Raw genomic sequence first — 25395 nt, 5'->3', positions numbered from 1 at the left:
TTTTCCAATCATCTCAGACACATCAGTGCCCTCTCGCCGAATTGGTCGACTACAGTACCCTCGAACTCGAGCATGCTCCTCAACCAATTCCGTGCGCCTTCGACTTCTCGTGCGCCGAACTTGACCAGCACACAGCCTCTGACTGCTGCCGAAGACCACAATACGCCATCGACGGTCTCTCGTCGCTGTCGCACTGCCCTGGCTCGTTTCTTTGCGTTGTCTTCTGGCTCCTCTTCGTCTCCGCTGCCTGTGTCCCAGTTGCCCCTTCCTCCGATCCTAGGCAAGCTCTTGAATTCGTCCATGAAGAAGGCGCCCAACCGATCGAACAATGGCCCATAGATGATGAGTGTGCCGAAGACGCCCATGCCATCCATTCGCTTTGAAATGCTTCCTGCATTATCCTCCTCGCTTCCAACCTCGAGGAGCAAGCTGTCCCTCAAAAGTAATCTCTTGCTTCCCTTCGTGCTGTCATTGCCTGGATCCAGATGTATCTCGTTCTTACTAGCATACGTCCAAAAAGTCCAGTCTTCACCATTGGCTGCGCGTCCACGAGATGCCCAGTCCAAAACACATAGGTTCCCTCGCTTAGCACCTTCACTTCCAGGAGGAAGGAGATTGTACACTTGTTCTTGTCGAAAGCAGCTCCGCTCGAAAGGCTGCACTGGATCCGGCAGGTACACGAGGCTTGCGCCGGGCGCTATGGAGACAGCCATGTTTTGGCACGAAAGCAGATCTCGCCTCGGTGACTTGAAGATCTTGGTGCTGCCTTGGGTCAAGAGAACGAGATGTGTCTGCGGTGCCAATGTTATGGACAGAGATATCTCGTCTCCGGCGACGATTCCTCCTCCATATGTCAAGAGGTAGAGTGTATGGATGATCCGCGAAAGGTGTATGCCAGACTCCTGTTGTCCATGGTCCGATTCACCGCGCCATGTCAATGTCAAGGGGGCCGGAGAGATGAGCTTGAGCGGGTATTGGTAAGTCATATTCTGCAGAACAGGAGTTGCGGGGGGAAGCAAAGCGAGATGGACAGAGCCATGGCCCGGCTTCTGCGTCGGTGTGCTCAGGAAAGGATTATGCATGGTTGTGGGCGCAATGCTCTCAAGGGCATGACAGTGCTATGGTCAGAAGGACAGATATTATATGACGGAGTGCGGATAGTTGTCATATGGGGAGTAGAAAATGTAGAGTGGGGGGAACACAGGCCTGCGCTGCCGAATGATTGGAAGCAAAACGTCAGACCATGGCCATGCGCTGGGTTCAAGCAGTACGGAGGGGTATTGACATCCTAGTATAAGTCACGGTATGCGCTTATGTGTGAAGCGTGTAAGATACTGTGCGCAGGCAAGGAAGGTACTGTACATTAGGTTAGGCAAGTCATACTCAAGTTATTTACTATGTTGGGGAAGGTGCTGTATACTGTAAGGTCGGCGCACAGACCAGAAGATGCTATGACATACTGTACAACACTGTATGTTGTGGGTAGAAACCTAGGTCTATCTGATATTCCCATCAAGAGCACAAAGACAGTTCCGCCAGAGCTGGGATCCCCTCGATAACAACACTACCGCATGGCAATGAGGAGGTCGTGACATGTCGAAACCCACGGCTGACTGGGAGCGGATAGGCGACCGCTTCTATCGCAAAGTCCAGCTATACACATCTGTCTTTGATGCAGATCTTGAGCTGGAGAACTATGTGGTCGCAGGTGCACCACTGAGTGGCGCTGTAGGTGCGACGTAATGCCAGTCGAGTCTTCAATGGCACTGACGTGCCCAGATAGCCATCTACCGCGACGAGAACAAGCTCTACACTTTCCGGAATGCGCAGAACCTCCGCCCGTCGATTGATATATACTCCTGTTCTGGGAAACTAATCCATCGTGTGAACTGGGATAAAGGCGCCATCCAAGGACTTGGCTGGTCGGAAGACGAGAGACTGATTGTTGTCACAAGTGATGGCACTGTGAGGATATACCACGACCTTGGAGGAGACTTTGTGCCTTTCACCCTCGGCCACGGCGCAGAGGAGCATGGTGTCAAGTCATGCCGCTTCTGGTCCTCAGGCTTTGTCGCCCTTCTGGGCAATAACCAGCTTGTCTCGGTCACTAGATATGACGAACCCCGCCCTTCACTCCTCCCTACACCACCTGGAGACGAGATATTCTCGTGGGCCATTATCGCTCCGGCACATACCCTGTCTCGCTCTGTCGAAGCCGTTGTAGCTATCGACAATACCATCATGATCGTAGATGCCTCAGAAGCCCAGGACAGGAAGCTACAGAACGGCCCCTTCCGTCATGTTGCCGTTTCTCCTAACGGTAAACTCCTCGCTCTCTACACTGATGCTGGAAAGGTGTGGGTAATCAGCAGTGACTTTGAGAATCGTCTTACAGAATACGACGCCCGTGTCAAGACTCCTCCCAAGGATCTCCAATGGTGTGGCAATAACGCTGTCGTTCTTGCCTGGGAGGATGAAATACATCTCGTTGGACCTAGCGGTTCTGCTGCAAAGCATTACTACGATTCTTTCGTCCACCTATCTCCTGATGTCGATGGCATCAGAATCTTCACAAACGACGCCTGCGAGTTCATCCAGAAAGTGCCTGACGTCTCAGAAGAGGTGTTCCGTTTCGGTTCGACATCGCCGGCCTCTGTACTACTTGACGCTGTGGATCTACTGGAGAAGAAATCACCGAAGGCCGATGATAATATCCAGCTCATCCGACCTTATCTCGACGATGCTATTGACACCTGCGTGCGTGCCGCTGGCCACGAATACAGTATCCACTGGCAGAAGCAGTTGTTGAAAGCTGCCTCGTTCGGAAAGTCTGTTCTCGACCTGTACAACAGCGATGACTTCGTCGACATGTGCGAAGTGCTTCGCGTTTTGAATGCCGTTCGCTTCTTCGAAATCGGCCTTCCGCTTACCTACGATCAATATATGCGACTTACACCGGAACGTCTAATACAGAGACTGCTGAACCGCAAGGAGCATCTCCTTGCTCTCAAAATCTCGGAGCACCTCACTCTACCCATGGACAGAATATACGTTCACTGGGCACGGCAGAAAGTACGTAGCTCGACAGGTGAAGAGGACGACATCTGCGCCGAGATCGTGCAACGTTTGGGAGGCAAGCGGGGTATCTCATTCGAAGAAATCGCACAAGCCGCTTACGAGGAAGGCCGCGGAAAACTCGCGACCGAACTCCTCGAGCACGAACCCCGCGCTGGAAAGCAGGTGCCTCTATTGTTAGAGGTCGAGGAAGATTCTCTGGCTCTCGACAAGGCTATCGACAGCGGAGATACCGACCTGGTGTATCACGTGCTGCTCCATCTAAAGAAAAAGCTCCCGCTGGCCAGCTTCTTCCGTGCCATCAATGGCCGTGCGGTTGCGACGCATCTTGTCGAGTCATCAGCGTGGGATCAAGACCAAGAGCTGCTCAAGGATCTATTCTACCAAGACGATCGACGTCTTGATGGATCCAACTTGCTTCTGAAAGAAGCTCTTTCCATCACCGATTCTACTCAGGAGTCGGACAAGTTGAAGTCTGCTTCACGAATCTTGGAAGACTCTAGGGAACACACATTCCAAGTTAAAGCAATCGACGAGACGCAGCGTCTACTGAAGATGCAAGAAGTGTATCAGCGCGAACTAAACGAACATTTCATAGGGCTGAGCGTGAACGAAACAATTTACAAATTGATCAGACTGGGCAACGTCAAGCGCAGTCAGAAGGTGCAGTCAGAGTTCAAGGTATCCGAGAAGACATACTGGTGGCTTAGGCTCAGAGCGCTGGTCTCTCGCCGTGATTGGCGCGAGCTAGAGGACATCAGCAAGACGCGAAAGAGTCCGATCGGCTGGGAGGTAAGTTCTTTTCCGCAAAATTGCTCTGGGGACAGAAAAACTAACATTGTGTGACAGCCATTCGTCAACGAGATCCTATCGGCAGGAAACAGCAAATTAGCATCGGCTTTCGTGCCCAAATGCACAGGGCGCTCTGTCGAAGATCGCATCGAGTTGTATACCAAGTGCGGGCTCATTGTGAAAGCTGCAGAGGAGGCATTGAAGGCGAAGAATCTCGATGCACTGGAGCAATTGCGTGATAAAGCGTCAGGCCAATCTGTGGTGGAGATTGACAGGATGATCAAGCAGCTCTCGAGGCGGTGAATGTAATCAGTGTGTGTTGACTTATACTTGACACGGACTAGAAATGAAATCAAAATGTAGATCAAAGCAAGTCCACATGAATGCATAGCGAAAGCTGGAATCAATGTACGAAGATATTATATATACACGCTGCAGCAACTCCGGCTTTAAGCGTACTGGTGCGGTCATGATCAATAATAATTGCAAATCACAGCACAACTTTAAAGCAACTTCAGGCCCACGGCTAGGATCCAAGTAAGATGCGCCAACGCGTGCTGGGAGGCCTGTCGATTGTTTCAAATGTACGATGAGGTAAGGTACAGTAAGGTACCCTCGACTCTACTGCACTTCCCGTCTCCGGGTACTGTACTGTACTGTACCCTAGCTTATCTTCAACTGTACACTACCCTAGAAGTGTAGCGAACGTCATCACACTCCCAAACCTTCGCGCTAAAAGTATCGAGGCAAAAAGGTAAGTAGTGTAAGGCAAGGCAAGGCAAGGCAAGGCAAAGGTATTTTCTTCATGATTCATGTAGGAATAGTTGCTGTACCTTTATCTCATGTCTTTGTAAAATAGTGTGTACAATAAAGACATTATTATAATTGTAGGTCTGTCCTGAGAAAAGTAAGACATAATATACATACCTTTTGTCTTGGTTTGGCTACTCTTGCTTCTTGTTGTTGCTTTTTGATTCTTTCTTTGGCGGTTCCTGGCTGGGTTGATTGTTCTCTGTACATCGGTATAGAAGAAGAAGAAGAAGAGAAAGGAAGACGCAGAAAAGAAAAACATGATGACGAGAGACGCTGATTCACGACCCGACGAGGAGCAGCGAAGGCATGGTCATGGTCGTGCTCAAAACGACAGACAAGAAGACGAAAGCGACGAACGCGCGCCACTATTGCGAAATGGTCACGTCGACGGTGGAGAGGGTGGCGATGGCCGAGAACTGGTGCGATTCAAAGACGAAGATCAGGACAATCCGAGGCAGTGGCCTAGACGGAAGAAGATGATCAATGTTGCTATCATCGCTATCATGTCTGGTATGTTTACTCTTCTTATCCTACTTGGGATGGGTCGCTGATCGGTCAAACGAATGTAGTCCTCAGTCCGCTGGCATCGAGTATGTTCACACCTGGCATCCAACAAATCGCCGACGACCTCAAGACGACACCCAAAACAGTCATTGCGACGACTACGGGCTTTGTCATTATGCTGGGAGTAGGGCCTCTCTTCCTCGCTCCTCTGTCCGAGACTTTTGGGAGACGGAAGCTCTATATTGTCTGCTTTGCTGTTTTCTCTCTCTTACAGATTCCTTCTGCTCTCAGTCCCAATGTCGCTACGCTGATCAGCATGCGTACGTTGTCTGGGTTTTTTGGTAGTGTGGGTATTGCTAATGGAGGCGGTACCATAAGCGAGTGAGTTCTTCTGTTTTTCCATTTGCGCCACTGACTGGAGGCTGACATGACCCGAACAGTATGTTTTTGCCAGCTGAGCGTGCCGGCATCTTTGGTTGGTATCTACTCGGTCCCTTGCTAGGACCCACTCTCGGCCCTCTATTCGGCGGCATCATAGTACAACGTCTGAGCTGGCGATGGGTGTTCTGGATACTGACAATTGTATGCGGCATCAACACGCTGATCGGCTACTTCTTCCTGCGCGAGACATATGCGCCGACGATCCTCGAGACGCGCAAAGACAAGCTTGAGCACGAGACAAACTCACCAGGCCAATACCGACACGAAGGACAAGACGAGCGACCACTAGGCCGGAAACTCTTACACTCTCTCAAGCGGCCCTTCCTGATCATCTCTCAGCCCATCGTGCTCACAATGTCCATCTACCAAGCCCTGATCTTCGGGACCACCTACTCCCTCTACACCAACATGCAGCCAATCTACCAAGGTGGATACGGCTTCACAACCGAGCAAGTCGGCCTGCTCTACCTCGGGCCCGGTCTAGGTTTCCTAACCTCAGTATGGTTCCTCGTGCCCCAGATCGACAAGATCTACAATCGTCTCGGCGCCGCTCAAAAAGACCACAAACCCAAACCCGAGTTCCGCCTGCCGCTCGCAAACATCGGCGCCGTCTGCATCCCTCTGTCACTGTTCTGGTTCGCATGGACGGTCGAGTACCACACGCACTGGCTCGTCACCATCGCGTCGACTTTCTTCTACGGTATCGGCCAGGTCATGATCCTCAACACCGTGCAGAACTACTACATCGACAGTTTCGAGAAATACGCCGCGTCGGCCATAGCCGCTGGAGCTGTCTTCAGAAGCGTGTTCGGCGGCATTGTGCCGCTGCTCGCTCCCGGTCTTTTCGACAGGCTGGGTTACGGGTGGGGAATATCGGTGTTTGCGTTCCTTGCGGTTGTCATCAGTCCTGCGCCGCTTCTGTTTTTCTATTTCGGTGAGAGGATCAGGACGAGGTTCGCTATCGAGTTGTAGCAGCAGCGGATATGGGGCGATATGGAAATGCAAGGATATGCGGACAGTGTGAGATAGGGTTACTGATGAAGTTTTGAATAGTGGTTCCTTCTGTCGGACTCGTTGGTTCTGTCTCTTGACAAAGAAGTGAGGAAAGCCAAAGATCGTTGTGCAAACGATGACGTATGGGGATGATCAGGACGAGGTTCGCGATCAGACTGTAGCGAGTCCAGAGGGAACAAGATAGGACGTATGGTGAATGAGAAAGAGACTTGATGAGGTTCGGCTTCATCGAAAGTAGCAGCCCTTGCTCTTGCTTTTCAGTTTTTGCTTCACTGCGAAGGAATGAAGCAAGGAACAGTTACATGTAGGGAAGGTGGCGAGTCCACCTAGAAGTGAAAACCTTGTGTATTATCCATATATTCACACTCCATAAACACGGGAGGACAGAGGTATATTGCTGGAATATTTGATGGGACGAATACGATCGGGTATGCAAGCAAGCAAGCAAGAAGCAGGAAGAGAAGAAGAAAATTGAATATATAGTTGTGTGTGTGTGTGTCAAGACAAACCTTCCTTCCTCCAGAAAAGCACAACGTCATATCTCAAGGTGAAACTTTCTAATGTTGTCTCGTCGTAGGAGTGTCTCCGTCTCGTCCTTTCTTGCTTATTTTCTCTCTTTTCCTGTGCTGCTTTCTCTCTGTATCGGAGGCCGTGAACCACGCACGCTGAGCTAACCTGAGCTCGTGCGTCGGAAATAAAGATGCTTGAGGTGTACTGACAACGCCGTGTCGCTACAGAACTAAAAGGATCAGGTGGAATGTGTTCAGCTCTTCCTGCTGACACGCGATCCGGAAGACCTAGGGGCAAAATCAGTAGGGGTTCTTGTAGATGATAGATACAACTCAAAAACTTACATGCTTATCCTTCGCGCGACACCTGCTAGCTTTTGGTCATTATCGGCCTCTCTCGTAGCACGCTGAATGGCTTGCTCCCTGGCGGCATCGCTGTTCCTCCTGACTTCTTCGCCGGTGGGCGGCAGTCTCTCGTTCTGCAAATCGACCTTTCGTGCATCCTCGAAGTTGGTGATGGCTGCCTTGATACCTTCAGCGCCAAGCATGAGGGTTCCGGCCGGCAGTCTTCCACCACTGGCAGTCTTGAGCTCGGTGACGCGTTCCGACTCCTCGCGCAAGACCTGGAAGACGCGGGACAGACGTCCGATGGCGAGAATCTTGTTTTTGATGGCACGACGCTTGAACTCGGTGCTGTCGGGGTCCATGCCAGCGGTGCTGGTGTTGATGGAAGAGGTTGGCGAGTGGGGGCCGGAGGAAAGAGGGGTCTCGTCCTCGAGCTCTTCCTTGCTGCAGGTGTTGAGAATGGCGATGAGCATATCGGTAATTTTCTCGCCGACGAAGGGCAGAGACCAGGTGAAGACATCCATGAAATTGGGAAGCCAATAGGGATGAGGAGTGCAGTTGAACTGACGAATGTTCATAACATTGTTCTCATACTTGAGCACGGCGGCCTTGTTGTTGTAGACGTCAAGGTAGTTGGGGGCGCTGAAGATGGTCATGACACTGGGAAATCCGGTGGTCCTTGTCTTGCGGTACATGCGATATCCGGCGTCTTGAGCCTCGTGTGCACGAATGATGGAGAGCAAGTTGTTCTTTTCGAGGAAGGCGCAGGCGGCGGGGTATGAGAAAAAGTAGGAGCATCCTCTGACGTGGTTGTGCACAAAGTATTCCTGCGTCTTCTCTTGTCCAAAGTCCTCAAGAGGATCGGCCCAGAGGAGATCGCACATGAGACCGTGGGTGGGGGGTTCGCGGAAACGATCGATGCTCTTGAGATCCTCGAGAGTGTGCAGCTCGGGACTCAGACCTCCGTGGATGCACAAAAACTGTTTGTTCATGACGGCGGCCAGGGGCAAGGCACAGAAGGATTTCATGCAGGCTTCGTAGACGTTTTCCGAGTACTTGTGCTTGCACTCGAGCTTGAAGGTGAAGTAGTCGGTCAAGTGGCGACACTCGTGGTTGCCGCGCAACAGCCAGAGAGTGTTGGGATACCAGATCTTGAGGGACCAGAGGTAGAGGACGCACTCTATGCTGAAATAGCCTCGGTCGACGTAGTCTCCGAGAAACAGATACCTCGTGTCTGCCGGGTCGCCGCCAACCTCGAAGAGCTTCATCAGGTCGTAGTACTGGCCGTGCACGTCTCCGCACACTGTGATAGGAGCATCCATCTCCAGCAGGTTGGGCTCTCTCTCGAGGATCTTGGTTCCCTCGTTGATGATCCATAGTGCTTGGTCCTCGGTCAGTCGTCCCTCGCGGTAGAAGTGATGCTTGAGAAATTGGAGGTTCGGCTTGGAGCGATCGTTGGGCGCGAAGAACTGTTCATCTGTGGGAGGATGGAAGGCGGGCGCTTGCACATCTGTGTGGCGAAAGGCGAGAGATGTCAGTCGGGACTTGTTGACAGCAGGAAGTGAAGAGAAGGAGAGAGAGAGAAAACAAGAGACAGGGTCGATGAGACTTGCCTTTGCATACTCTGTCCAGGGTGCTGACTTGAGAGCCATCTTCCATTGTGTGCAGGCTAAAGTCTATCTCTGGGACAGGACGCTTGTTGGTGACAGCGCGCACTGCGCTCTCGATGTAGTTGTCACTCTCAGCACCTTCACTAGCCATCTTGCCGAGCAGTCAGGGTGAGTCGTGCTTTTAGTGTGTGGCAAGTGGATGAGCGTGAGAGGCGACCGCGTGTGTGTGGGCGGGTGTGTGTGTGTGTGTCTTAAAAGGTGCTACAAGTAGGAACAAGAGATCCGGAAGGATTGACTTGAGCTTGAGTCTTGTTTTAAGAGATGAAATTGACAATGTGTGAGAAACGTGAGAAGTGTGTATTGTTGAATGAAATTGAATGGTACAAGAGTGCAAGTGGAAATGCAAGTGCAGGCAAGATACAGTCAGTACACGAAACAGGGCAGCACAGCAGCAGCAGCAGCAGCAGTTGGAGACAGAGAGAGAGAGAGAGAGAGAGAGAGATACGCTACGGAGGTACAAGTTGCAGTGCATGACACTACACCAACTTTCAAGTACCTCAGACCTCAGACCTCAGACCTCAGACCTTAGACCTTAGACCTTAGACCTTAGCTGCTGTGGCTGATGAGGGGTGCCTGAGCCTTAGAGCCTAAGAGCCTGGCAAATGGGAGAGAGACCCTGGAGCTCGTCGCGCGTATTCCTGTAACTGGATCGCGGTAGGCTCGAGAATAGCATCATTGCCGCAATATAATCTGGATTCAGATTGTAAATCAAGGGTTTAAAGTACAGTTAACTAGCTGCACCACTTGCAACACTTTTCAACCATTACGGCATTTGCGAAACTAAGGCACCCAAGGTAATCCCTTTGCTTACTGCTACACCGTAGACTACGTAAGGTAATTACCTTACTGCACAAAGCTTTCTGTACTTTACTTGGCAGACCACTAGAACGTGCACAGGTCCCCCTTTTCCTACTTGCGTTTACTTGATCTTGGGCGAACGGTCTCTATGTCCATATGAGATGCATCGTCCGAGCGATAACGACTCCAACGTGTCCACATGTCATGATTTCCATCCACCGAAAAAAAAGTATATCTGGCTCAGACGGAGAATTGTGAAACAGCACAAAAGCCACATAGCGGTCAGGTAAGGTAATGACCAGAAGGAATGCCACATGTGGAGAAGGGAGAAGGCGCCGCCACTAGCGCTTCCGGTGCGTCTGTCCATCTGAGACCGTTGCAGTTGCATCTCTGAGGGCTGCGAGAGCGCTCGGACGCTCAAGGGGGCTAGACTTTGCTGTTTTTGTTGACCAGAAGATGAAATGCTGCTTGCATTGCTACAGTATACCAAACGCCTTGCTTAATCGCGTCTGCAGGTAATAGGATGACGATCACGGTTGCCCTGAACTCTACCATTTCCTAGCCTCCATTCCATCCGGCGGCGTCGTCTCCATCTTCTTCTTCTTGACATCTTCCCAGTTCGTGCTCAGTGCTGTTCCGTTGCTCTCGGAGAAGCTCTTCATCATTGCTCGCCGTGTGTCCGGGTCTGCGCCTGCGTATAGCTTCTGGAAGAACTTGTTCACCTCGTCGCCTCCCTCTCCATCGTCTAGGTCGTCGTCGTTGAGTCCATCTCCCTTGGCGTCGTCACTTTTCTCCTTGGTCGTCAATTCCTGTGCTAGCTTGTCCCAGTTTTTCGGTCCGCTCCGCGACGATGTCGGATACGCCGGTCCTTTCGCTGCGGTTGATGTAGATTGGGCACCTGCGGAGGTGGTGGTGCTGTTGGTTTGTGCGGTAGATCCTTGCTTGTCGGTGCTCAGAGAGGTGACGGCGTTGCCGCTGGCTGTTGAATCACTCTGCTCCAGGCTGTGCCACTTTTGTCCCGGCTGCTTCTTCTTGAGGATGACTTCAATCTTGCTCGGCATGACTGTGTATCGTGACGCCGATACATCTACCGGTGCGTACAGCGGATCGAGTGAGAACTCATAGATAGAGTCGGTGACGAGTGGGAAAGACATGTTGAGGGAGTCCTCCTGTATGTCAACGATCGCCTCGTCCTTGGGTGCGCCCTTGACGAGAAGTGTGAAGGTGACGTTGTCGCTACTCTGGTACCAGTCGTGTCGGATTTTGTTGGCCGGCGTCTGGACGCTTGCAGCTGTCACATTTGCTGGCGCATCCTTGCTGGCTGGGCTCGGCTGACTTGGTGCTGTAGTGCTGTTTGTGGATGTCGAGGCAGCTTTGCCGGGTGTCTCCTTGACCGTGACTTCTCTCTGCGCATCGTCTTCCCCGATGCTGTCCAACTTGCTGGAAATCTTATTCTCCCAGATAGCCAGTGTCTTCTCTTTGGGATCCATGCGCTTGACAATGTCCAAGACAAACTTGGCATCCGCCCACCTCTCGAGGCCAAACAGCGCGATGGCTCTTCTCAGCTGCGCCTGGACTGTGAGCTCTCTCTTCGCGCGCTGTTGGGCGAAGCGCACAGCGTCCTCGGCGTCTGCCAGAGCGTTCGTGTAATCGGCAGGTGACGAGCGCTGGTAGGCCATGGACCGCTTGATGTGGTAATCCGGTGAGGTGGGGGACACCTTGATGGCTGCCGTGTATTCCTCGATGGCCTTTGCGTATTGTCCGTTGTTGAGGGCGTCTGCACCCCGTTTTGCCTGATCCATGATTGTTGTTGTTGTCGTCTGTCCTTTCGCTACAGTGGGCTGTGTGTGTGAGGAAGGAAGGGTGGAGATATTCAGTCGGCAAGTGAAGAAACACTGCGGGCACTCTTCACTTTGTTGTTCTAGAAGCTCCCAAAACCGCAAACAAAGTGCTGTTATCGATAAGACCACACTTCTGACACCTCCTAGGCCGATGAGACGCCCGCCAATCCACCCCGCCATCATGGTACTGCATCTCACCTTACCTTACCTTACAATAATGCCATCGACATTTAACATCGAATCAACAAAAATACACTTCACTGCCAGCTCATTTGATTGAACCAGCAAAACCACCCCTCCAATGCGCTCTTCACGAACCATAACCCCGGGGTTCCAAACTCACCTACTATAATGTCCCTCTACAACGCCCTAATCAGAACCCACCACATCACCTCCCGCAAAAAAGTGACCAAACTCAAGCAAGCCGCCGACGCCTGCGACGTCTTCGCTCTGATCCGATCCGGCGGGTGTCCCGGCATCATGTACGTCGAGGGACGAGAAGATGGCGTGAGGAGGTGGGTCGGGGTCGTTCATGTGTGTTTTTTCCGTCTTTATTCCGATCTACCCATTTCCTGCGTCTGGCTCTCTGTCTCTTACAAGCCGACTCTCTCTCTCTCTCTCTCTCTCTCTCTCTCTCTCTCTCTCTCTCTCTCTCTCTCTCTCTCTCTCTCTCTCGCCCTCAGAGTCCATTAATGGTTTCTCCAGAATCTGAGGTACAAGGACTACCAACTGGCGACTCGACCCGCGGCTCTTGTCTCCGAAACCTCCTCTTCTCAACCTAGCTCCATTGGCACAGATAAACAGCTTGCACAGCAGCAGCGTGGCCTACACGAAACCGACAGCGTCAAGGACTTTGCGGCCCGTATGCATGCGCGCGGAGTGTATGCTTGGTGGCGTAGGGGTATGGGCTTCACGGCTGATGACGAGTGACTTTTCTCGTTTCTTTTTCGTTTTTGTTTTGGCATAGGGGGGAGGGTTATGTTGGCTTGGTGTTTTGCTTCTTTGGGTTGAGGTTTGGGTGCTATTATAGCAGTGAGTGTTCGGCTCCTTTTTTTGGTGTTGGATAGAGAAGAATAGAAAGGACGAGTTGCTTGGACTCGATTTCGATGCAGGAGTGTGGGAAAAGTGTTGTCTTTTGTAAAGTGTCGCTGATGATGCACCAAAGGCGTACACGAAAGGTGGATTGATGTTTTCGTCTCAGTCACGACTGAGTTATATATACATGTACATAGACACTGACGTATGCTTCAATTGCAGCATACTTTGCATGTCGAATCTAATGCTAGATGAGAGATTAATATTCTCCTATTGGCCACAGCGGGCCTTCTGAGACTCCCGAGTAATGATGGTGAAGATGCATTCCACCCATCCCTTCATGGACCTCACAACACAAGCTAGCTAGTAGCCAAGCAAGCCACCCCAGTTTTCTTTTCCTTCCCTTTGCCGATTCGCTCATTCCCAACTCCGTTGCTAAATCCCAAGAAACCAACAGGACTATTGCTGCTCCCAAACCGTGAAAGCACTCTCTCCAATTTAGCTTTACAAGCGAAGCGAAGTCTCTCTTGTTGCCATAAATATGAAAGGACAGAGCATCGGCGCTGTTCCCGATGTTTCCTTCCTGACCAAAACAAAAAATAAATTTATAGCCATGCCATCCACAGCGGATCAGTGGCGCAGAGATTCCTCGGCTCCGTCGCCCTCGCCACCAGGTCGAGCACGCTTTGACTGGCCGGCAGATTATTCGCAAGAGGCTCGCGAGCGAGCAGAATGGCCTTGTTGACAATGCTCTCGGCGTTGCGCTGTACTGTTTCTCTCAGCTCGCCATTCTTTGATGGCTGTTTATGCTGTTGCAGGCTCCAGTAATTCATTTCGTCCCTGATGAAGACCGAGAGTTGACCGTCCAGGTCGCTGTTGTGGTCTACCGTGGTCGAAGCAGGGGTTGCGCCTGAAGTTGTTGGGTTGGGAGTAGGGGCAGTCGCATTTGCAGATGTAGGCTGGACGTCGGTCAGGCACCTTGCGATTGCCATAAGTGCGCAAACGAAGATCCCTTCCGTGTGGATCGGTCCCATCAGCGTCTGTACATTGGGTGTCAAGCGGAATGGTACAGGCTCGGGGTTGTGGAAGAAGGGCTTCGCCGCCGCCATTGCAGGGACTAGCTCCGTGCCCCATATCTTGCCTGATCCGCGTGCAATGTTCATCTTGTGTGGATAGCGTGTCGTCATGTGCATGGTAAACGTAATGAATGTAAGTGCGGCAAGCTGAGACGAGAACTCTCGGCGGAACAGCCACAACGCATCAAAGGATGGGTATGTCTGGACGAAGTAGTCTCGCACCACGTAATTCGGTACATACTTCTCCTGGATAGCATTGAAAGTCTCCAAACGAATATGAGCAGCCTGCTCCGGCTTCGCCTGCGTATTGTCAGTATCTGTAGAGATCGCTTTGCTTCGCGGTTCATCTGCACTTACCGGTGTCAATTGGCGAAGCTTCTCGATCGCAAAGAGTACAGGCTCATCCTTGTTTATGCCATTTCGCCTGCAATAGTCCTCGTAGATGCCTTGCAGACTGACGTACGAGGCGTCATCCTGGATCATGCGGATCGTTGGGGAGAGAGGTACCATGAGCGGCAGATGGAACTGTAATCCACGGCGCCTGCTCTCCTTCTTCTTGGCCAAAATACTGTTGAAGATTCTGAAAAGCTGCAGGATCCTCTCCTCACGTCTGCTGTGTCTGGCAGTAGGGTGCTGAACAGCAAATGGATGTAGGCTTCCATCGTGTCCTCGGATGTTTAGTCTGCGATGACAGCTTGTGACACCCCTGACCAAGTCGACGTCAGGCAAGAAGCGTTCAATGCGGACAAAATCTTGGTTCTTGTCACGATGCTGGAGATACTGGCCTGGCACCTCGACCTCGTCGAACTTGAGGAAGCGGAACTCTGCAAGATGCGTAGTCTGTTCGAGATGCCACTTCGACGATCTTCGATCGAGCTTTTCTTCAAATCTATCCCGCCACTTCCTCAGCTTAGTGACATAGTCGTGCATGGAAGGCTTTTTGACAACGAAGTCGGCCTCGAAAGACTTGCGGATATGAGGAGGAAGAATGGACTCCGCGAATCTGGTAATGTTTGCTTCAGTTGAGGCTGGCAGATTGACGCCCTGGGCGTATGAGGTTGGATATCTGCCAACGTAAGACAGTCCATCGTTTAGCAGCGCGACGATCAAGCGGTAAGCATCTTCATCTGGCGTGCACTTGAAGTACTTTTGCACTTGGTCGACCATGGTCTCCATCGAAAGAGCAAGTAGCGGGAAAGCAGTCTTGAGCGTCTGCGTGAGTTCCTCGGTATGCTCCCAGGGCTTCTTGGGCTTGGCAGGCTCGTCGTTGTCGGACTTCTGCGCATTATTGTCTGCTTGGTTGCCAGTGGTGCCGTTTTGCTGACCCTGTTGGGCTGTACCATTCTGTTCTTCGCCACCTGCTGTAGCGGGTCGAGACTGGCCATTACCGTTGGTACCAGCGGACTGGTTGGCTGCTTGGTTAGCCCCTTGCTGCGCAGCCTTCTGTTCCCTGATTTTGCGTTCTCGAGCTTCCTTGGCCTCCTGGCTCCGTTTGATGACAAGCATGTCCTCACGACTGGTGCGCAATTGGAAGTACAGGGCTTGCGGATATGTTTTGGCAAGCTTGCTCAGTATACCGTGAGCGATAGTGGCCTCACTTGGCGTTCTTGATAGGTTGTTGAGCAATTGAGGGATGAACGTGACCCAGTACCAGACGGGAGTCTCTCCTTTGAAGTTATCGAAAGCTTTAGCGAGGCTGCCTTCGGCATCATCCAAGCTAAGAAGCCACAGTATGCGGCTGAGCAGCTTACGCGACTTAGCGCTCTTGTATTGTCCAGCAGCTTCAAGATAACAGCTGATCGCTGCAGAAGCCTTGTCAATACTTTGCGGGTCTTCCTTGAAAAGCTGATCGTTGTAGCGACCCCATTCAGCCCAGGCTTTGGGTAGTTTTATATCGAAGAACAAGGCAGTACCGAAGGCGTCGTTGGCTTCATCTTTGTGGTTCAGCTTGGCAAGGAACATGCCCTTCAGAGTATAGAATTCGGCCTTCTGCTGAGCACCGAAGTAATTGAGGTTCGTGTTGTTGATAACATCCAGTCCGCTCGTGAGCTCGTTTCGGTTCTGATAGCAGCATTTCGCCTGCTCGCGGAGTTTCAGGAAAGCTTCTTGAATCTCAATATTCGGCAATGTGTAGATGCGGCTGAGCTGATTGATGCAAACATCCGGCATGTTGTGCTTACGGGCAACATGAGCGAAGCGATTGATGATCCATGCAGTCTCGTGGTATCCACGATATGCGTAGGACTGGCCGGTTGCATTACCTTGCTGGGGTGGGAGGAGCTTCAGGTATGTCCCGTTGATGAGCTGGAAGATATGCTGTCGCCATGTCACCAAATCCTGCCATGCATTGATATCGTCCCAGAAGTTTGGCAGTCGATCCCGCCAAGTTCCCAAAAGAAGTTTTAGCTCTTGAGATTTGACGTCAAGATTGGCAGCATTCGTCTGAGCAAGACTGGCGCAGATAACGCTGGCGTCATGCAGCTCCACCAGGTTTTGGAAGTTCTGCAATAGGCCAACATGAGCCTGAGTGATTTGCTTGGGCAGCTTATGCCAATTCTTAATTGACAGCTGTATATTCTCGTCACAGACGCGGTTGAACTCCTGTTGTGTCTCTTGCTTGTTATGTAGCTTGAGAAGTGACATGAATGATTGGAAGAACACTCGTCTTGGAGTCGGTGCGTCCGACACGGCTTTGATAATGGACTCTAGTTGCGCTAGGTTCTCAGCACCGTCCCACGCATCGTAGTTTCGCCAAGTGGCCTCGAGGAAGAGATCGTTGAGATTCTCGTGTTTTGCGAAATCTCCGAGAATCTCCCATTGCTGCAGCTTTTCTGCACAGTAGACCCAGTGATCCTCCCACAGCATGTATTCGCCCTGCGAAAAAGCGAGTGAACCTGTGCGAGCTTTGATCTGCGCTTGCTCGTACATAGCCTGGGCCTTGTCCCAGACACCATTTTGCTCATACGAAAGCGCGGCGTTGGTCTCGACGAATTGACATCTCCTACGCCACACGCCGTAAAAGAGGTCTTCGTCTTGCAATGAAGCATAGAGCTCTGCCAAGGCATCCAGGTTGCTCTCTCTCAACGCAGGGGTGTCGACAATTGGTACTAGCGCGGACTGCTCAATGAATGTTGCTGCACTGTACCAAGCATCAAAGTTCTTTGCTTGGAATTTGAGCACGTGGGGAGGAAACTTGACGCGAGGTTGTGCCCGTACTATGCCTTCGATGAGAGTGGCCACGCAGTTTGGTCGCTTGTCGGCTTGACGCTGATGGTAGTCCTTGGTAAGTAGATTTATCAAGCCCGTCTCCATGTCTTCCCGATCATCCTTGGAAAGACTTGCCCAGCAGATTGGGAAGTAAGACACCCAGACATCATGCGCGAGTTGTGAATCGGTATGCTGAAGATTTGACAAAGGCTCGAGCACATCTCTGGACTTCACTTCGCCCATCTCGTGTACAAAGCGTTTGTACTCGCTCATAAGTGTCTCGATGTCATTATCGACCATAAGATCATCCAGTCTTGGATCCCCAGCGTATCCACCGAACAGCTTTGAAGCTGGCATACATTTGAAGTCGTCATTGTGTAGACGTAAAGTCGTGTTCATGTCGATCGAGCCAAACATAAGTTGTATGACCTGGCTCAACCAGAAAGTGTCTGCGAGAACATCCCACTGCTGTTCCGCGATGAGTTTGTAGAAGCGATTACTGGTAGTGCAACTGAGACTGCGGTCGAAGATTGTCATGAAGCGTGCGCGCATTGTGATATCAGGGCTTCTAAGTCCAATAAGGAATGCATGCTCCATGCGCACGGCGAGTTCTGAGCGCAGGATCTTGGGATCTTCATAAATACGGATGACGAGGTCTAAGAATCTCTGATAAAGGCTCTGGTCAGAACGGTTCTCGAACATCAGCATCTTCTGAAGAACAGCAGTCTTCTCCTTCAGCGTTGGCACAGGCTCAGACGAGTTGAAGACCCAGTCCTCGACCATATCTAGTATCTTTTCGCAGAGCGTGTTGTTCTGAGATCTTTCTACGAGAGATGCAAGGACGCTCAGGTAAGGCCGTCGTTGATCACCGAGGACCGAAATTCGTGCGGACAGCATTTCGATAACTCGGATGATGAGGATAGTGTTCATGTCAACTTCTTGAGGATTCTGAGGCATCTGCTGCGTGACTCCTTGCGGCGTTTGAATCTGTTGAGGCATTTGCGATGCGAGATGTGCCTTGGCCAAAGTACCTTGCAACCCCTTAAGAAGTGCAGGGATATGTGGATCGATTCGCTCTGCATGTCTGCGTGATATGCTCCAAAGGATGTTAATACCTGCGACATGTTGAGCCTGGTTCTCTTTTCCAGTCGCGTTGAGACACTCAGCCGCTGTATTGAGCAATGTGCCGATGAAGTCAGTCTCTGGCTCAGCCGAGGCCTCAGCATCAGGTAGATCTTCTGTTGACCTTGGCGGCACGGCGTCGAGTATTCGGTGCATCAGCGGACGCATCTCGGGGAAACCATCGGCGTCTTTGGCGGGAGAATGCAGACAATCCTGCACCTCAACATGTTCGCTTTTCAGAACTTTGGACAAGAGCTTCGCGAGTTGAGGGAGTCGGGCGTTCACCCACTCGTCAGACTTCGCATTCAGAAGGGCGCGCAGAAGCTGTAGCGTGTTGATGGTTCTGGTGTTCCATGCCTCCATCTTCTCGTCCTGTTTGGGGTCCGAGAGGAGAATCTGCTCAGTGACTTTGGGAAACATCGTATCCACATCAATGTCATCCCAGCATCCGGGAGATAGGAAGCGCCAGATGAGTTCGACTGATTTCCGGATGGTCTCATTGGTCTGCGGGAATGGGGTTGTACGATCCTTGGAATCCGTCGAGCACGGGACAGGGAACCTCTCAGGCAAAATGGCGATGAATTGTGCCATGTACTTGATGAGAGCTAGCCTGAGCGCGTAGGTTGCACAGGCAGCCTTCTTCGTGCCGCGACCAGGAGACGCTGGCTCAGGAAGTGGTGACTGCGAACCAGTCAAAGAGCCTTGCTCACGTATCGTTCGCTGCTCCCATTGGTATATCATACTGAATAGGTTCAGTGCGAGTTTCTTGTTCTCGGTTGAAGGGTTTGGAAGGGCGACGACTTTGTTGATGCTCGGTATGATAATAGAAGCAAATGACTCTCTGGCTTCGTAGAACAGGTCCGGATGACGAACAAGGAATTGGAAGATGCTAGTAAGCTGTGGCAGGTTGGAAGTTTCCTCACTAAGGATCCTCCTTGGGATTCGCGTCCATGCCGGCATACGAGCCTGGTCGCTGCCAGTTCGCTTGACTAGTACCGGCTCCAAGATTTCCAACGCCTGCATCACCAGGGCTCTTCCCTCTGCTTGGTGAGCGCCAAGAAGTTTGCCATATATTTGGATAACAATCTTAGCAGGTGTGTCGTAGTTGGCGATAAAATACGAAATCAACACATAGCTTGCGTATTTGTTGATTGTATCGTCCAGGCGGATGTACGTCCAGCCGAACATGATGACGTCCTTGCGAGCATCAGAGAGCATATTATGGTGGTACTTCAGAAGTAGCGACGTCAATTGTATTAATTCCATGCGAGCATGGTCGATACCAGGTTGTAACGAATCGTCAGAAATATCACTCTGTGCCTGTGTTTTCCATAATCTATGATGGATCTTGTCGGTCATGGATTTGTCTAGAAGCGCTGTGCCCTTGCTGTTCCCGAAAAGATCATCCCAATTGCGCTGAACATCCATGGCGAAGATCGGATTTAACAAGTAGTGGAAGACAAAGGTCTTCATGCGCGGCAACTTCTGCTTATTCGTGTATATGTCTATACAGCGGCTGACTATGGCACGCAAGAAGTCAACGGACTCGCTAGAGATGATGTTGGTGTATATGAACTTGATAAGAGCAGCAGAGACTCTTAGTTCATCCGTGGTACAAGCTTCGATGACATCGAAAAAGAAGTCGATGTTTGATGCAGATAATGCTTGAGAGAAATAAGTGGTGAGAACAGTCATGATCTGGTCGTTCATCTGCTCTGCTGGTAGCCTCAGCGACGTGTGAAGGGTCTTATTTTGTAGCTTCTTCTCGAGCCTCTTGGATGCTTCGAACAAAGCCTTTCGATTATCATCCTTGTTGATCAGCCAATCTTTGGTCTCTGGAAAGCTGCAAACGGCCTCGGCCACATGGATTGCGCTGATCGAGGCTTGGTCCGTCTCCAATGCATTGCCGCCGGAGTTGATAGCTGCAACAAAATTGTCGCTTCCAGCTACTGCACTTCGTAACGGCCCACTAGCTTGGTCAGCGAGTATTTGCGCAAAGAATCGGCCTTTCTCGGGGTGCTTGAGGTTCTGACTGAAGTAGGTCCATGCCTCCTTGGGATAATGGTTGAGATATCTAACAAGTGGCTCGCGGAACGGGCTGAAGTGGGTTCTGCGAAGATGTCGCTCCAATTCAAGCACTCTTTCCACCAACACACTCAGAAACTGCACAGCAGCTGCGGGTAGGAGGTGAAAGACGCTGAATATTGCCGTGACGATTCTCATTTTGGGGTTTTGCTCAATCAGAGAGAATGACACTTTCTGAAGGACTTGAGCATCGGCGATGTGCTTCATGTGGTCTAGCAATCGTGAGCCAATTTCCACTTTGAAGTAATTCGTCAGCAGCTGGAGAAGAGTTCGGAGACCCTCGAGGCCTTCTACGCTGAGCTTCCTAGGATCCTGCACATTCATCAAGATGGGACGGAGGCCACTTTGAAGGAGGTCCTTTGGCAATTTTTGGGTAGCAGCCAAGACGATCTTCAAGCCAGCGTTGGCTGTCTGAGCCACTTCGGCGTTCTTCGAGTACAGCGACTTGAAGAAGACGGTGATGATACGAGCTCGATGTTGCGCGTGTGGCGAAGTGCTGAAGCCGGGTAGTCGGATAGCAGTGGTCAATAGTCGGAGACAGGAGACTCTGAGATTGACGATCCACTCGGCATTGCGATGTTCATGAGGCTTCGGTGCGAGCGACTCGTCTTCTGCATCAGCTAGGGCCAATGTTTCCAGTAGTGATCTGTTCAGTCGATCTTCAAATGGTAAGACTTCATTTTCCATGTCTAAGCAGAAGTTCAGCGCGTCAATATAACCGATCTGTACCGGAAAGGGCAAAGCTCTCAGAGGCTTGTTGAAGATGGGTGCGAGGAGGAGCTCTTTGACTGGCTTGATTAATTCCCAGATCTGAACACCGACGACCTCAGCAAGGAGTCTCAAGCCATCTTGAGCGGCTTCTCTAACATGCTTGTTCATGTGGGAAACCTCTCCCACGAGCCTATTGCATACAGCATGTAGTGGTGTACCCGTGGTGCCAACTTCAGCGAAATTTGCGCCCTTGTTGCACCTTCTAATTACGTTTTGCAAGACGTCCCTTGCTTGGACTCGGATGCTAGCAGGCAAGTCTTGAGGCATGTCTTTCATGACGAAGAATAGAGCCCTCACAAGCTCCGTCTGTCTGTCCTTCAGCCAGCCATCGCTGAAGTTCAACTTATTGACGATATAGTCGATACCAGTCGTGCCTCCAGACTTCATGAACCACTCTTCTTCAAAGCAACGATGTATGAAGGCCCTAGTCATATGTAAGAAGAACGGGAGTCGTTCCACTCGATCTTCAGCGCCAAAGATGATCGAAGACGTCCTCCAGACGACATCCATGGCGTGACTTGCCGCATCGCGGACTTGGGCTTCGTCCGACGATAGAGTGTCCGCAATGGCATCCGCCATCAATCTGCTGTCGATGTGGACAGGACCATCGCCAAGCTTCGAGTCGAAGGGTCGTCGTGCGTGTTTGTCTGTTGCGAGTGCTCGACCAAATTCAGTCAAGGTCAAGTGTTTAAAGACCTGGTCTAAGAAAGAAGATGCATCATCCTTTAGTTCCTCAATTGAGGTGGCAAACATGGCAGCCTTGATGAGCTTCAATAGCATCTCTTGCTGGGCGTCACGTTTGGCAACTGATTTATCGCGCTCGGATACCGAGAACACATCTGGACCAGCGTCCATCTTCTTGTCGTAAAGGTCGTCGGCGTGTAGCCGCACAAGTCGTGCCATGTCGTCAGGCAAGTGATCATAGCCGATCATCAATTTGATCTGGGCCTTCACAAGATGCAATGCCTGCGATTTATGGAATGCGTCTGACTTTTTCGCTGCGGCTCCTTTCGGCGTCTCTCGAAGCTTGTCAATCGCAGAGTCAATTCCAAGCCTTGTAGGAAAAGGACGTTCTTTATGAGATCCTATTAGCTTGATATCGTAGCTGGCTTCGTCGTCCGAGTAAGGCTTGTAGTCAAGTGGCGGAGGTTGGATCAAGAACTTGCGATTCCTCCCACCTAGCTTTCCTAGGATACGCATCGTTGTGTGAGCATGGAAGTGACTGTAGGGCTGGGGCTTGAGGTGATCCCACAGGGCGGACATCAATTCGTCGATTACCGGCGCTATGATAGGATCTAGGTAGTCTGCTGTAAGGTTATCAACACACAGTTCAAGCGTCCGTAAACCCTGGGCGATGAGCTCCGAGCCCGCACGTAGGGCCACGACGAGAGGTCGCATGAGGTAGCTCAAATGAGGCAAGAGATGACTGAGCCTTGCAGGCACAGTTAGAGACAACTCAACGAAGAGATCCCGCTCTTGCGGCTTGCGTGCAGAAACAAGGAGGTTGTTAAGCACTTCTAGCAACATCTCCAGCAAAGGTAAGATTTCTTTGTAAAGATTCTCGAACCTGCCGCCGCCAATGCTTCGGAAGAGTGATCTCAGAAGAAGGAAATAGTTCATAGGATCCTCTGCAGTCACTGAAAGCTCAATAGACCTCGTGATCAGCTTCGTCACATGAGGTAGTAAGACTTGTTCATTCTGCGCCGAGAATAATGTGACAGCCATAAAGGACAGTTTGTATAGTCGTAGGAGCACAGAAGATTTGTGAACGTCCTGCGTCCCCACTTCTTCGAGCTTCCCCATCAGAAATTGCAGCATCATACCACAGAAGGCAGGTGAGGTGGCTTCGCTCGCGAGCAGAAACTGCGGGACGTGAAGAAGCGCCGGGTGGTCGAAGATTATGTTGTATAGATGAGGGATTTGATCCTGGAACACTTCGTGGAAGGTAGCCGGGTCGATGTGATGGAATATTGTAGCGAAGGCCTCCAGAAGATCCTTCTCCTCCTTGCCGCTAGTCATCATGTGATTGTTAGCCAAGAATTCCACAGGTGTGGTTGCTTGAGGCTCGGGCAAAGGCTTTTCTGGACTGTAGTATCGGAACACCTGGGCTCCCTCGTGGAAGAGCTTCGTCAAGACATTTACTTCTTCAGCATTGAATCCGTACGAGACGTCTTGCCAGTTGGACGGCACGTTTGCTGCGTCCATCTCATCGCGGATCGAGTTGGGATTTGATGCTCTCAAGGAGTAAAACAGTGTCTTCAAGCCGTGCAGGAGATTTTTGAACAAGAACTTGTTGTCGGCAACGGGATCTGATCCCCGCTCACGAAGGTTGACAGTTTTGATAGGAGTGGCGTTGAAGATGTCGATTTCGTCCCATTCAGGCTTCGAATCCTTTCCAGCCAAGTAGTTCTCCGGTCCAGAGTCAAGAGCGTGTTCTTGGTACAACTTGGATGCCTTGACAGCATTAGGGTACTGTCGATTCATCGAGGCAAATTTTTCTGCGATTGCGTTCAGAACCATCATAAGGAAGTATCGCGCATCCTGCTTGTCTTCCACCTTGGCCATACACTCGGCCATGTTCAGGAGCAGCTTCGCGCTCATGGTCTGAAAGCTCGTTCCCGGGTAGTCGTCGTGCAAGTTCTTGGTGTAGACTATAATGGTCTTCTGTATCTGCGCGGGCGTTAATGAGTCCCTGACATGATGTATCAGATCCGCCAGCATGGTGAATGCAAGTGGTCGTAATGTCTCATAAACGGTCAGACCATCTCCGATGAGCGTCCGCTCCTCCAACAGCTCATCCAGCTTCGGCAGGAATATCGTGCGGAAGTTGAAGTTGATTATGTGTCTTATCGCAACCAGCAATTCCTTGCGCGCGCTGGATTTCTCTCGCGGACAATCCTGCAACAGGCGCACAACAATGTCGGGGAGGTCGACGAGGAAATCCTGAAGCATGGCAGCGTGCACGCGCAATATATAGGCCAGGAAACTCATAGTCTTCACCTGAGCAGTAATCAGATCTCCAAAAGCGGCGCGGTTCCTGATATCTTTTGCTACACCAACGAAGATGGTACCTTGAGCGTGAGCTTCAGCATGCGCACGTTGCTGAGGCTTAGCCTGCAAGTGGAGAATGGCCTTGATGCGCGGAACAAAGTTCTTGACATTCTTCTGCACCATGTTGCGATGAGCCTGGAATATGGAGACGATTATGATGGGGCATTCCTGGATGACTCTGAAGGATTGTGTACCCTTCTGGAGTTGACGAGTCTGCTGTTGGTCGCCAGTCGGATCGGCAGAAAGCGCAGCTGTCGCGACGGGGGAGCCTGGTCTGGGGGACTGCGAATAATGCGAAGCGCCTCCCGGCGTTGACGGCACGCCGGCCTGTGAACCTTGGGCCGGGCCTTCGAATGTGTCCTTGACAGTCTGCTCCATGGTCTCGAAAAGCTCGAGAATCAGGTCCAGGAATGCCTGCACCTTTTCCGCGCACGACTTGGGATGGTGTCGCTCCAGCTCCATTATGATCTTCATGCACAAGACGGCGTTGTCCTCGTTCTCTTTCCTTGCCAGCTCCATGCACTTGTCCACGATGAGAGGCGCATAAGGATCCGTCACATCTGGCGTAGATGTAGGTAATCTGTGGAGGATTTCGAGGGCGCAGTTCCGTAACCGTTGCTCAGGCGATGTGCTGATGAAGACCGGGTTGCCATCGAGGATCTGGATGAGGACGGGGACGAACTTCTGCAGGAAGACCGGGTACGAAGCTCCCTGGCACCAATGGTCCATGCCATCCCGCAGCTCTGTGAGGAAGTTGCATTTTGTCCGGATATCGGTGTTCGCATCTAAGAGCTTTGTTTCGTAGATGTCCAAGTTGCGCTCTGCCATGGCGGGCCGGCCACAGACCTCAGAGTCTGAGAGTCTGAGAGCACTTTAGTACAAGCTGTCGGCGTTGCCCATGGAGGGTTCTGCCAGTCCGTGCAAGTCCTTGGTGGCTCAGTCTGAGTAGTGCGACGATGGTGTTCGAGGATGGCGGGTGTGGATGGTCCGCGTCGTAGCAAAGGTGTCAAGCGCGCGGGGTGTAAGCCTCTTTGTTAGATGGCGCAGATGAAAAGAAGGCAGGGTATCGATCAATGTGATTGTCGGCAAGAGAGCAGTAAGATGCCGAGCCGCGCGCCGTGATCTGGTGTTTTGTAGTAAGATGCCGCTTGCAGGAGACGCAGGAAATAGCGCTGGGTCGTGATGATGGAATCACTAAAGTAAGGTATTTTAATACAAGAAACGGATTAAGTTGCAGAACAGAACA

At 51.4% G+C, this 25395-nt stretch overlaps 7 protein-coding genes across 8 annotated transcripts; 3 read left to right on the top strand and 4 right to left on the bottom strand.

Moving 5' to 3' along the window:
• Positions 1 to 8: 8 nt before the first annotated feature.
• AAFC00_000610 (uncharacterized protein) lies at positions 9 to 1082 on the bottom strand (the record flags this gene model as incomplete). The annotated part of the gene is made up of 1 exon (XM_069346073.1): positions 9 to 1082. The coding sequence occupies one exon, from the start codon at positions 1080 to 1082 to the stop codon at positions 9 to 11; it is 1074 nt and encodes a 357-aa protein (XP_069200462.1).
• Positions 1083 to 1593: 511 nt separating this feature from the next.
• Positions 1594 to 4170, top strand: AAFC00_000609 (uncharacterized protein; the record flags this gene model as incomplete). Its single annotated transcript, XM_069346063.1, has 3 exons — positions 1594 to 1728; positions 1780 to 3867; positions 3925 to 4170. The coding sequence occupies 3 exons, from the start codon at positions 1594 to 1596 to the stop codon at positions 4168 to 4170; spliced, it is 2469 nt and encodes an 822-aa protein (XP_069200461.1).
• A 767-nt stretch (positions 4171 to 4937) lies between these two features.
• On the top strand, positions 4938 to 6597 carry AAFC00_000608 (uncharacterized protein; the record flags this gene model as incomplete). Of its 2 annotated transcripts, none has more annotated exons than XM_069346051.1 (3): positions 4938 to 5190; positions 5250 to 5565; positions 5625 to 6597. In XM_069346051.1, the coding sequence occupies 3 exons, from the start codon at positions 4938 to 4940 to the stop codon at positions 6595 to 6597; spliced, it is 1542 nt and encodes a 513-aa protein (XP_069200459.1). The 2 variants fall into 2 exon arrangements, with proteins under 2 accessions (XP_069200459.1, XP_069200460.1); XM_069346052.1 differs by having other exon boundaries at positions 4941 to 5190.
• Positions 6598 to 7402: 805 nt separating this feature from the next.
• On the bottom strand, positions 7403 to 9254 carry AAFC00_000607 (uncharacterized protein; the record flags this gene model as incomplete). Its single annotated transcript, XM_069346038.1, has 3 exons — positions 7403 to 7436; positions 7494 to 9003; positions 9107 to 9254. 3 exons carry the CDS (start codon positions 9252 to 9254, stop codon positions 7403 to 7405), a joined length of 1692 nt encoding a protein of 563 aa, XP_069200458.1.
• Positions 9255 to 10509: 1255 nt separating this feature from the next.
• Positions 10510 to 11763, bottom strand: AAFC00_000606 (uncharacterized protein; the record flags this gene model as incomplete). The annotated part of the gene is made up of 1 exon (XM_069346026.1): positions 10510 to 11763. One exon carries the CDS (start codon positions 11761 to 11763, stop codon positions 10510 to 10512), a length of 1254 nt encoding a protein of 417 aa, XP_069200457.1.
• A 390-nt stretch (positions 11764 to 12153) lies between these two features.
• On the top strand, positions 12154 to 12732 carry AAFC00_000605 (uncharacterized protein; the record flags this gene model as incomplete). The annotated part of the gene is made up of 2 exons (XM_069346011.1): positions 12154 to 12336; positions 12508 to 12732. The coding sequence occupies 2 exons, from the start codon at positions 12154 to 12156 to the stop codon at positions 12730 to 12732; spliced, it is 408 nt and encodes a 135-aa protein (XP_069200456.1).
• Positions 12733 to 13442: 710 nt separating this feature from the next.
• On the bottom strand, positions 13443 to 24977 carry AAFC00_000604 (uncharacterized protein; the record flags this gene model as incomplete). Its single annotated transcript, XM_069346001.1, has 2 exons — positions 13443 to 14213; positions 14271 to 24977. 2 exons carry the CDS (start codon positions 24975 to 24977, stop codon positions 13443 to 13445), a joined length of 11478 nt encoding a protein of 3825 aa, XP_069200455.1.
• Between the last annotated feature and the right edge of the window lie 418 nt (positions 24978 to 25395).

The sequence above is a fragment of the Neodothiora populina genome, assembly GCF_041146345.1.
Source record: "Neodothiora populina strain CPC 39397 chromosome Unknown canker_contig_11, whole genome shotgun sequence".
Taxonomy (NCBI): domain Eukaryota; kingdom Fungi; phylum Ascomycota; class Dothideomycetes; order Dothideales; family Dothioraceae; genus Neodothiora; species Neodothiora populina.
Note: the sequence above shows the minus strand (reverse complement) of the source record. Positions and strands in the feature narration are given on the sequence as shown.